We start from the raw sequence: 11,324 nt of genomic DNA on the forward strand, positions 1-11,324 counted from the left end.
GTGATTCTGGTAAGAAATTACCCTAATATTGGTCAGCAGCTCCTTTTTCAAAGGTGTGTTACGTGGAAGAATCCCTTCACGTCTGAGGGTTAAGTTTATTCACGTTCAGCTATGCTTACAGTAATGAGTCTTGTACTAGAGATCCTAAAGTGACATTTCAAAAGGGGAGGCAGTGGTGTAGTGGTAATGTCATTGGATTAGTAATCCAGAGGCCCAGGCTAGTGCTCTGGGACACTGGTTCAAATCCCACCATGGCAGATGGTGAAATTGGAATTAAAAAGCAAGTTTAATGACTGTGAAACCATTGTTTGTTTAAAAACCCATCTGGTTCACTAATGTCCTCTTTTAGGGAACGAAATCTTCCATCCTTACCTGGTCAGGCCTACGTGTGACTACAGCCCCACAGCAATGTGGTTGCCTCTTAATTTCCTAGCAAGCCACTCTGTTTGAGGGCAATTGCGGATGGGTAACAAATGCTGGCCTTGCCAGTGACACCCACATTCCACGAACAAATTTAAAAAATAAATAAAAAAAAAAAAAAAGCTGTGGTCAATCTCCCTCTAGAAAATTCTATAAAGCTTTCAAAGCATGATGTACTCAATGTCCTTGGACTTTATTTTTATCACATCACTTAAAGACTTGAGTAATTGGGGAATGTGTGAATGAATGTCATTGGCTTATGCCTTGAACACAATCCTCTTCTAGCATTTATTACAAATGAAGATTAAGCTGTGCTGAAAGATGTATGGCTCTGTCCATTTGTAACTGTCCGCTAGACACATTTCCTTTAAACTGATTTTTTTTTTTTCACTGCCACTGCATTGAGGACGCTAATTTGTAACCAAGGTGATTGTAGTTAATCTACAAATTTATCTGTGCTCCGATTCTGGATCTGGCCATTCATTTCTCTGGGGTGGGGGATCTTGAAGGAAGTAGCCAGAAGAGATGTTTTATTCCAATCAGCTTCTGTGATGTGAACACCAGTTTTGGTGCTCTTTTTATATGGAATGTGTGGGTTGTCTTACGAGGACAGGTTGGGTTTGTATCTGCTAGAGTTTAGAAGAGTAAGAGGTGACTTGATTGAAACATATAAGATCCTGAGGGGTCTTGACAGGGTGGATGTGGAAAGGATGTTTCTCCCTGTGGGAGAATCTAGAACTAGGGGTCACTATTTATAAATAAGGGGTTCCCCATTTAAGACAGAGAAATTTTTTTTTTTTTTCTGAGGGTCGTGAGTCTTTGGAATTCTCTTCCTCCAAAAGGCAGTGGAAGCAGAGTCTTTGAATATTTTTAAGGCAGAGATAGATTCTTGATTAGCAAGGGGGTGGAAGGTTATCGGGGCTTGGTGGGAATGTGGAGTTGAGGTTACAAACCGATCAGCTGTAATCTTATTGAATGGCAGAGCAGGCAAGAGACCAAGTCCTCTTAATTCATATGTTGTATTGTACTGAACACAAAGTTTGTTATTTGTCTATTGAGCAAATTACTTGATGCCTTGTAACCATCTAGAAAACTAATTTTATAGCCAATTTAAATTCATTGTTGACATTAAACCTGTGTATTTAAATTCTGTTGGAACAAAACTGGCTTCAATGTAATAGCTTATTCAATTGAGATGTCATTCCCAAAGCCATGCTGCTTAAAATTGGCTTTACTCTGTCATTCCATGCAATTGTGACTTAAATGTATTTTTCTCTTTTTTGCAGCTGCAGAGATCATTCATGAATTACCTGATCCACCAAAACTCTATCCTGGAGGTAAAGATTTGAAACTTCAAATTGAAGATGTGGTTTTGTGGAGATCTCCATAAATGTATTTGCACTGCAACTACAGACATTTTCTCAGTAATTTCTGATTATAAATGGTAACTTGAATATGACCGAAGTCAGGGGTTAAAATGGCAAATGGTGAAACTGAAATCCAGAAATTGAATTATTTGAGTTAATATATGAAACAACCATGGAATGATAAAAACCCAAATGGCTTCCTCATCCTACCTGCTTGTCATAGAGAGATACAGCAATGAAACAGGCCCTTCGGCCCACCGAGTCTGTGCCAACCATCAACCACCCATTTATACTAATCCTACATTAACCCCATATTCCTACCACATCCCCACCTTCCCTCAATTTTCCTCCCACCTACCTCTATTAGGGGCAATTTACAATGGCCAATTTACCTATCGCCCTGCAAGTCTTTGGCTGTGGGAGGAAACCGGAGCACCCGGCGGAAACCCACGCTGTCACGGAGAACTTGCAAACTTCACAGAGGCAGTACCCAGAACTGAACCTGGGTCACTGGAGCTGTGAGGCTGCGGTGCTAACCACTGCGCCACTGTGCCACTTGGGACCACATGTGGCTTCAATTCCACAATATGCCTGTCTAATTCCATCTGAAATGACACCTCCATCTTTTCAGGGCCATTGGAGGCAGTCACAAAAGACTCTATTGGATATGCAAATCTTTAAAAGTGGGAGGGCAAGCTGATCCACTTTCAAAATTTTTTAAAAATCAAGGTTTCCTCGATCCTTTTAGGTATGTAAGAGAGCAAAAACACGGTAGAAATAGGCTAATAAGGTTGAAGCATTTGCAACAATCTTCAGCCAGAAGTGCCAAGTTGATCCATCTCTGCCTCCTCCTGAAGTCCCCAGCATCACAGATGCCAGACTTCAGCCAATTTCATTCACTCCGCGTGATATCAAGAAACGACTGAAGGCACTGGATACTGCCAAGGCTATGGGCCCTGACAACATTCCGGCAATAGTACTGAAGACCTGTGCTCCAGAACTGGCTGTGCCCCTAGCCAAGCTGTTCCAGTACAGCTACAACACTGGCATCTACCCTGCAATGTGGAAAATTGCCCAGGTATGTCTTGTACACAAAAAGCAGGACAGGTTCAAACTGGCCAATTACCACCCCATCAGTCTACTCTCAATCATCAGTAAAGTGATGGAAGGTGTCATCAACAGTGCCATCAAGCGGCACTTGCTTAGCAATAACTTGCTCAGTGACGCTCAGTTTGGGTTCCGCCAGGACCACTCGGCGCCTGACCTCATTACAGCCTTGGTTCAAACATGGACAAAAGGGCTGAACTCCAGAGGTGAGGTGAAAGTGACTGCCCTTGACATCAAGGCAGCATTTGACTGAGAATGGCATCAAGGAGCCCTAGCAAAACTGAGGTCAATGGGAATCGGGGGAAAACCCTCTGCTGGTTGGAGTCATACCTAACGCAAAGGAAGATGGTTGTGGTTGTTGGAGGTCAATCATCTCAGCTCCAGGACATCACCGCAGGAGTTCCTCAGGGTAGTGTCCTCGGACCAGCCATCTTCAGCTGCTTCATAAAGTCAGAAGTGGGGATGTTCATTGATTGCACAATGTCCAGTACCATTCGTGACTCCTCAGATACTGAAACAGTCCATGTAGAAATGCAGCAAGACCTGGACAATATCCAGGCTTGGGCTGATAAGAGGCAAGTAACATTTGTGCTACACAAGTGTCGGGCAATGACCATCTCCAACAAGAGAGAATCTAACCATCTCCCCTTGACGTTCAATGGCATTACTATCGCTGAATCCCCCACTATCAGCATCCTGGGGACTACCATTGACCAGAAACTGAACTGCAGTAGCCATATAAATACAGTGGCTACAAGAGCAGGTCAGAGGCTAGGAATCCTGAGGCGAGTAACTCACCTCCTGACTCCCCAAAGCATATCCACCATCTACAAGGCACAAGTCAGGAGTGTGATGGAATACTCTCCACTTGCCTGGATGGGTGCAGCTCCAACAACAGTCAAGAAGCTCGACACCATCCAGGACAAAGCAGCCCGCTTGATTGGCACCCCATCTACAAACATTCACTCCCTCCACTACTGACTCTCAATGGCAGCAGTGTGTACCATCTACAAGATGCAATGCACCAAGGCTCCTTAAACAGCACCTTCCAAACCCACGACCTCTACCAACTAGAAGGACAAGGGCAGCAAATACATGGGAACATCACCTGCAAGTTCCCCTCCAAGCCCCACACCATCCTGACTTGGAACTATATCACCGTTCCTTCACTGTCGCTGGGTCAAAATCCTGCAACTCTCTTCCTAACAGCACTGTGGGTGTACCTACCTCACATGGACTGCAGCGGTTCAAGAAGGCAGCTCAACACCACCTTCCCAAGGGCAATTAGGGATGGGCAATAAATACTGGCATAGCCAGTGACACTCACATCCCATTAATGAATTGAAAAGAAAAAAAGTGTCTTAAAAATGGACATGAGGGTGAAATTGATCTTGGGCTGTGTTGCCTGTTTTATCATGGTGATTCAGCAGCCCATTTTAGACTATGAACAGTTTCTTTCTCAAGTTTAAAAGATAATTGACACATTCCAGAAAAATGTAGACAAAGGTCTCGTGTTTCCCCCCCCCCCTCCCCCCCCATCAGTCGTTTCAAGAGCAGCGTGCGGAGGTAGTGATGCACTGGGCATGCAGGAAGGATCTGATGGGGAGGGCCCTTCTCACCACCAGCCAAGCTACATCTTGGTGCTTGTTTAAAAGCTCTGGTAAGGAGACATTCCGCCAAATGAGTTTAACAGTCTGCTTCGAGAGCCACCTGATAAGGTCCATCTCCTTTTCCCACAGGGCCTCGGAAGTTAAATCGGACCACTGCATGACTTGTTGTCAAAGGTGTTTTGTTCTGTACAAACTTTTACATGAGGGTCAGGTGATATGGCACAGTCCAATTGAATGAAGTGTTCTGTGGCAACATGGCCAGAGCCAATCTTCACAACACTGGACAGTGAGACCTCAGTACATTAGTGACTCTTGGTGTTGGTACATCAATGGTCTATGCTCCGTTTGATGCAGCTGCACACCAAGGTGGCCATCAAGCAATGTTGAACGTGGTTTTTTTTTCCCCTGCCTTTATCTAGAGGTTGGAACATTATCCCTGTGGATATTGTCCATTTTCAATCCCCAGATAAAACACTGGATGGCTTGGGTGACCATTACTGCAGGAGTGGGCTATGGGTCAGACCTGTGCCATGTAAAGCAATAGAGTGCCTCACACCTGATGACCAGGGTCGTCTTCACAATGGAGACTGAGCATTGCTTCCACATGACCAGTTTCTGTCTTATGGAATGTGCCTTTGCAAAGCTGGTCTGCTAAGAGATGCAATGGTTTTTGTTGAGCTTCATCCCGAGCAGCTCCATAATGCAGGACTCTGTGCATTTATAGGCTGTTCCCAGCGGACACACCACAATAAACATAAACTGCTGCTCGAGGACCATCAACTTCTGTGAAAGGCACACTTCTTTGGTCTGTCCAAAACCTGCTGATCTTGGGAGCTGATGACAAAAGTGTGTTGCAAACTGGCACATTCCAAGGTCCAGGACTCTGTGCTGAGGAATTCATTAAAACTTGGGGCAGCCACCACAGGCTCAGTGGGGAAAGATCCCTGTGCAAGGTCCTCCCTCCATAGTATACCAAGGGGCTAGAACCCTTGTAAAAGCCCCTCGGGCTGTATGGACCAGAGAATGTTTGACATGAATGTAAAGGTACATTGTAAATATCACCTGTAATGGTAAATGTAGTGTGTCACCTCATGTACTCAAAGAAACTGATCTATGTTGCACTTTAGTGTCAAATTTGAACAGTTATGTAATATACTTTTACAAATTTAATGAACAAAGTATATTTTTGGAAAAACATTGAAAAGACAGTTGGGCATGGGGGGGGGGTGGGGAAGTGGATGTCTGATACTAGCCCTCGCTTTGGTAGGAATACAAAGACCGATTTCACTCATTGTTATTTAGGAAGGATGAGGACATGGAATGGATACAAGAGATTCACCAAGATGATCCTAGTGTTTTAGTTGTGAAGGGAACCAATGAATCTGGGGCTCTGGTTATTAGACCAAAAGTTTATAGAAACGCTCAAAATCTGAGCAGTTTTAACAATTCAGTAAATCAAGGTGAAGTATTTTTAATGTGATGGGTTGTTGGGGTATTTCAAACAGTGGGAACAAGATCCCTAATTGCTTTTAATGTCAACATATTTACATTTCTACAGACTACTTGTTTCAAGTATCTTTTGAAGTGAAGTTTGAAGGCAATTTCAAGGAATTTGAAGGAATAGAGAAAAGAGTTGCAAGGTCTATGAAAAATCTGGTGAGTTATTGAGTGCATTCCTTATGCTGAGTGCACAGTGCATTTTTAATTTTAAAATCTCTTTTTTTTTTTTTCTCTCTCCAACCCCAGGTTACAGAAAAGCTTTCAACATTTTCTCCTTCGCTTAAGGAATTGCTCCTTCGAAGTGTTCGCAGGTAAATTCTAAATGGTTTCCATATTGTATAACACACATTGGAGTGGATGTTCACTTAGAGATTTTGTCATGTTTTATTTTGGGTTCTGGTAATTTTAGTGAAATTTGCTTTGGATTGGATCATTTCATAAACCATTTTGTGGCCCTAGATGTTCAGATGAAGCAGTTGCGAGTTCAGTGACAATCGATCAATATCTTAGCTGTGTTCCTAGTCAGTACAAGGGAAGGTATGTTACCCACACAGTGGGGGTAGTGTTGGAAGGAGGGGGCTGCCCAAAGGATATGGCATTTCAAATGTTGGAATGTGAATATACAAAATCAGTTTAATCTTCATTTTCTATAAACTCCATAATATCAATTTCAATGTGATGGAGTCATCCAGAGAATTACCTATTAAACTGCAATGTTGGCTGGAGTTTGACATCCCCTCAACCCTGCAGGAGTGGCCTGGTGGGAAGGGGAGGGGGTCATAAAATTGGGAAGCTGGGGGTGCTGTTTTATCCCCTTCCTGCCCCCACTGCAATTTTGCAAGGGGCAACTGAGAAACAGCCTGCCTGTCCCAGGCCAATCAACTGCCACTTAAGGGCCCCCTCCTGCTGCCGGACAGCCTCCTTGCAGGCTTGTGGGGGAGGGGGGAGCCTGTAGCTGATTGGGCACCTTGTGCCCATGGAGGGCATCCAACCTGAACCCCACCTCCCGCTTCACCAGGCCCTGGCTGGTTGTCCCTGGCGAGGCCCCAGACACTTGCTTTGTTTCTGGACTGGCGTGTTTCTTGCTGCTGTGGCTGGGTGCAGTCCCAGCAGTGGTCACTGCTCCCGGTGGTACTGCTGGGACTGAGCTGCTGGCCTGCAGATTGGCTGGTAGCTCTTGGAGGTATGACTTCCTGCCTCAGAGGGGTGGAAGTCCCGCCCAAGGTCAGTTAAGGGCCTAGGGGGCATAAAATAATAGTGTGGCTCTTAGGCCCGGTGAAGGTGGGCTCACCACTGACTTTTTGGCCAGTGGGTGGGACCTCCCACCCAATGTCACTATGTATGTCAGTATAATCAGTTTTCGATATAGTGACGAGATAAATTTAGTCTTTTCATTTAAAGCTTCACAAAAATGCACATTTTGTTGTTTTAAAGAAATTTTTCATGCCTTTATCTTTTGAAATTTGCTCACTGGCCCCTTGGCCGAGCATAAATCATAATGTGGCCCTCCGCTCAAAGGCTGGACAACCCTGGTCTATCTAAAGCCTCTAGCTGCATTTCTTGGAAAGTCTACCCAAACTGATCATCAACATCGCATGAAAAGAGCTGTTCTCGGAAGATCCCAGTGACCGCTGTCTATATGTATTTAGGATGCCAAACTAAAACAAAGAACATCTTTCCATATCTTCTTTCGCTTCAAGAATGAGCAAGTATTCAGCTTAACTGTTTGTTTTGTAAAGAGCCCGAAAGCAAAATTCCTTTTTTTTTTTGGTTAACCTGTGTGTGTGTGTAAGAGGCTAAAGTTTTTTTTTTTTTAAAAGGAGCTTTTATATTTCAATCTGTTTGTTTTACTTCATTACTGGTTAAGACTTGTTTTATAATCTGAAAATTTTGTTTAAGAAACCTGGTTGGTGTGTTTTATTGGATTAAAAATAGAGTCTGACTATCGGTAAGTGGGAAAGTTTTTAAAATATGTGTTGTGATTTGTGGTGAAGTGGAACTAGAATAAACGGTGCACTCTTCCTGTCTCAGTTGTAATAAATAGAATATTTATTTCCTGTAATTCTGCTTTTATCCTTCAAACTCAGGATCGATACTCCAGGTCTGTTCTTTATCTATTGGCTTTACTTCAATCCTGGTGGAGAAGATGTCTACATTTCACTCGCGAGTCGGATAAACCAACTGCAGAAAAAATCTGTAGCTAATCTAAGACATGGAAAAGCCATATTGTTTTCAACATCAGTTGAAGGTAGTTCACTTGTGCTTAAAAGAAAATTTATAAATGCTTTAATTATGTAGCTTTACAGACTATAGTTGAAATTCCTTTTCAAGCTGTTAGGGCCACGTAGTGCAATGTGGATGGTTCCTGCTGTTCAATTCCCCACCTGACCACACCAAGTGTCTTTTTATGGTTTAACCCCTCTGGTTTATTTTTCAAAAACAGTGGCAGGTTTTTAAAAAAAAAAAAAAATCAATTGTTTATTGGTCAGTACACCTTATCCCGAAATTGTTGCAACCGCATCCACTCGTGCATTCGCTTGCGCGTATACACGGGGGGGGAAAAGGAAAGTGATTTTTTTTTTTTTAGTTGGAGGAGTGGGTGGAAGAGGTCCCAGTAAAACCTGTTAAATTTTCTCAAATCAAGTTTCCAATGTGTGCAGGTTTGAGATGATTGTAGGTCTCTCTTAATTGAAAGTTTAGTTGAAGACAGTGGATCACGTCTAGTATAGATGTAGGATTCTACAGCAGGCATATGCCTTCTAGCTACTGGATGTTAATTTACACCCTCCCTCCCTCTGTTTTTTTTTAAGGTAAAGCTGTGTGAATTCCCACCACCTGGTGGGAGACCCTCTGATCTCTTCCCCGTGGTGATCTCAATGGCCCAGGATGTGGCTACTTCACATCTCTGTTTTCAGAAGAAGACATTCAATTCTGGGATGTTTTAGGATGGGTTCAATTGACACCCCTTGGCTTTGAAGATTTGTCTTTTTTTTTCTTCACAGTTTGAATACACAAAAGCCAAGCTTTTGTTCGGTGGCCATTTTGGATGCATTGTTCACCTTTTGCATACAAAGGTTTTTTAAAAAAGTCAGTTTTTATAACTCAGCTTAGTACCTGATTGTTGTACCATTGCACGCCTGGTGTGTGTGACACTGAACTATTTTTAATACAGGTTGGCATTAGTAACATTTTACAGAAATTGACCCTGTAATTGCTATGAATATATAGAGAAAGCTTGCTGACCATTTGATGCATTCTTCATATTTTGCAGATGTGGATCAGTGCTCGTCGGGGCTTTCAATGTGTGACCCTGAAGCCAACTGTTTCAATGCCTTTGGTTTCTATTCTTGTCAATGTGCAGAGGGATTTAAAGACCGTTCCCTGACTGCTTCTGGCACTGGCTGTGTTCATGTGAAATCAGGTATTTATGAATTAATGTGCATGTGCAAGAATTAAAATGGGTACTGGCAAAATACTTCACTTCTGAAAGCCAAATTTCATACAACTAATTAAAGATTACTTAACTATTTTTAAGTGTCCATGTTTCCTCACTAATTTGCATGCTAACCAGTTCAGTTCCTAGCAAAACCTATTCTAAGAATCCAGTATGGAACTGGAATGTAATAGGAGTCTGTTAGCTGTTCCCATTGTATTATTTTTAAAGGTACTGATATTCTGAATTATTTCCCCTATAACATTTCCTTCTGTTTTAAATGTGAACAGTTTATAGATATCTCCTAAAGGAAGAGTGTGTTCAAAGTGAGAGTTGTATCAGGATTCATTTACAAGAATATCCATTTTATTGGAAATTTTCAAATGGGAAATAGAGAAAATGAGAAATCCATTTTTATAAAAGGTTTTATTGCAACAGGATATTTTCCCCCATCCCAACATGAATTCATGAATCTGATTTAATCATAATCTTGAGAAATATTTACTTTCCAACTTAAAAAAAAAAAATTAGATCTTTATTTCTGCTTGGCTGTGAAGTTTAATTTTATTTCTTTGTACAGTATCAATCATTAATTGACATTCCTGGTGTTTTAATTGAGCAGCTATATCTCTCAAATTAATTTCCCAGTCATTGGTGCAGTTGTTTTGGAGGTTTTTTTTCTCTGTAGCAAAAACTGAAGGACAATGGAGAGGATTTACAAGGTTTGATGGGAAATAATTTGGACTAAGATTTTTCTCATTTTATTTGAACTAAGTAATTGGTGCTCTGTGTTCTTAATGTTGATCTAAAGCTATAGCATTCCCTCCTTTCCTACACATCAGACCATTCTACAGAAACCACAATCACCCATATATATATTGCTCTTCATTTCAGCAATGATACTGTTGCCACGGGAGCTTTCTCTGAACCTCAGCAGTGGTACCACAACTGTCAAATCACACTCTAAAATTTCAGGAAGCAGGAGAAGAATCTTTACACCAATTGTTCCCTTTTATTGAAAGGAAAGGCTGGTAGAAGCAACGTTGTGTACTTATGTGTTTTTTTTTTTGTTTCAATATGATATTCATGTCCAAAGCTCTTGTATAGAAGCCAAGTGTTCCTAGAAAATTTAAGCAGATATTTTTTTCTTGCAGAATCTGGCTTTGGCTCTTCACTTGGTTTTCATGAAATCCTAGCTGTTCTTATCCTGTGTGTAGTTTTGATCCTGACCATAATCTTAACCCTCCTTTTTGTGATGAGTAAAAGACAAAATAAGAGGGTCATTGCTTGTGACCAGAGTTCAGATCGTTCACAGCAAGACATCAACCTTCACTTCCTCCAGAAGAAATAAGGAGGGAAGGATTATTCTTGTGAAACCAAAAATGACTCCATGTTCTTAAAATTGAGCCACTTGAAGATATGGCTGACGACAACTTTAATTACTGAGTTTAGCACAGTGCAAAAACAATTATGGATTTTCTACTTTTGAGACAATGGGTTAGGATCGGAAATTAATTGGTTCACTCATGCTCATGTACTGTGTTGCTTTTACTAACTTGCCTACCTGCAGTTTTGAAATGAAGATATGTAATGCTGAAAATTGTGATCCGATTCTGCCATAGAACACATTTCCAATTGGTGTTCCTTCACATTCTATCATTGACATAGCCATCTGCATAATCTGACTGTCAAGTGTTTGAGTAGAAGTGGCTGCAGATTTCCCATTGCTTAGATTCTAACTTCCCCCAAGCCACGTTCTTTAACTGCTGTGTTTTGTATGTTTATCAACTTTTTCTTCAAACCAAATCTGGTTTAAGCCCTATACATAGGGTTAAAGATTAGAACAACTTTGGGATTTGAGGTCTGAATCCTGTGATGTTGCTAGTC

At 41.8% G+C, this 11,324-nt stretch overlaps 1 protein-coding gene across 1 annotated transcript in view; it reads left to right on the top strand.

Annotated features, from left to right (window-relative positions):
• zgc:66455 (uncharacterized protein LOC393502 homolog) overlaps positions 1 to 10,944 on the top strand; it is a 28,317-nt gene extending 17,373 nt beyond the window's left edge. The window contains exons 3-8 of the mRNA XM_068045645.1: positions 1,707 to 1,757; positions 6,063 to 6,160; positions 6,251 to 6,315; positions 8,092 to 8,252; positions 9,276 to 9,425; positions 10,592 to 10,944. Of these exons, the coding sequence (XP_067901746.1) occupies positions 1,707 to 1,757; positions 6,063 to 6,160; positions 6,251 to 6,315; positions 8,092 to 8,252; positions 9,276 to 9,425; positions 10,592 to 10,788 (722 nt within the window). The 3' untranslated portion in view covers positions 10,789 to 10,944. The remainder of the gene's footprint in view (positions 1 to 1,706; positions 1,758 to 6,062; positions 6,161 to 6,250; positions 6,316 to 8,091; positions 8,253 to 9,275; positions 9,426 to 10,591) is intronic.
• Positions 10,945 to 11,324: the final 380 nt, after the last annotated feature.

Source organism: Heterodontus francisci, chromosome 13 (assembly GCF_036365525.1).
Source record: "Heterodontus francisci isolate sHetFra1 chromosome 13, sHetFra1.hap1, whole genome shotgun sequence".
Taxonomy (NCBI): Eukaryota; Metazoa; Chordata; class Chondrichthyes; order Heterodontiformes; family Heterodontidae; genus Heterodontus; species Heterodontus francisci.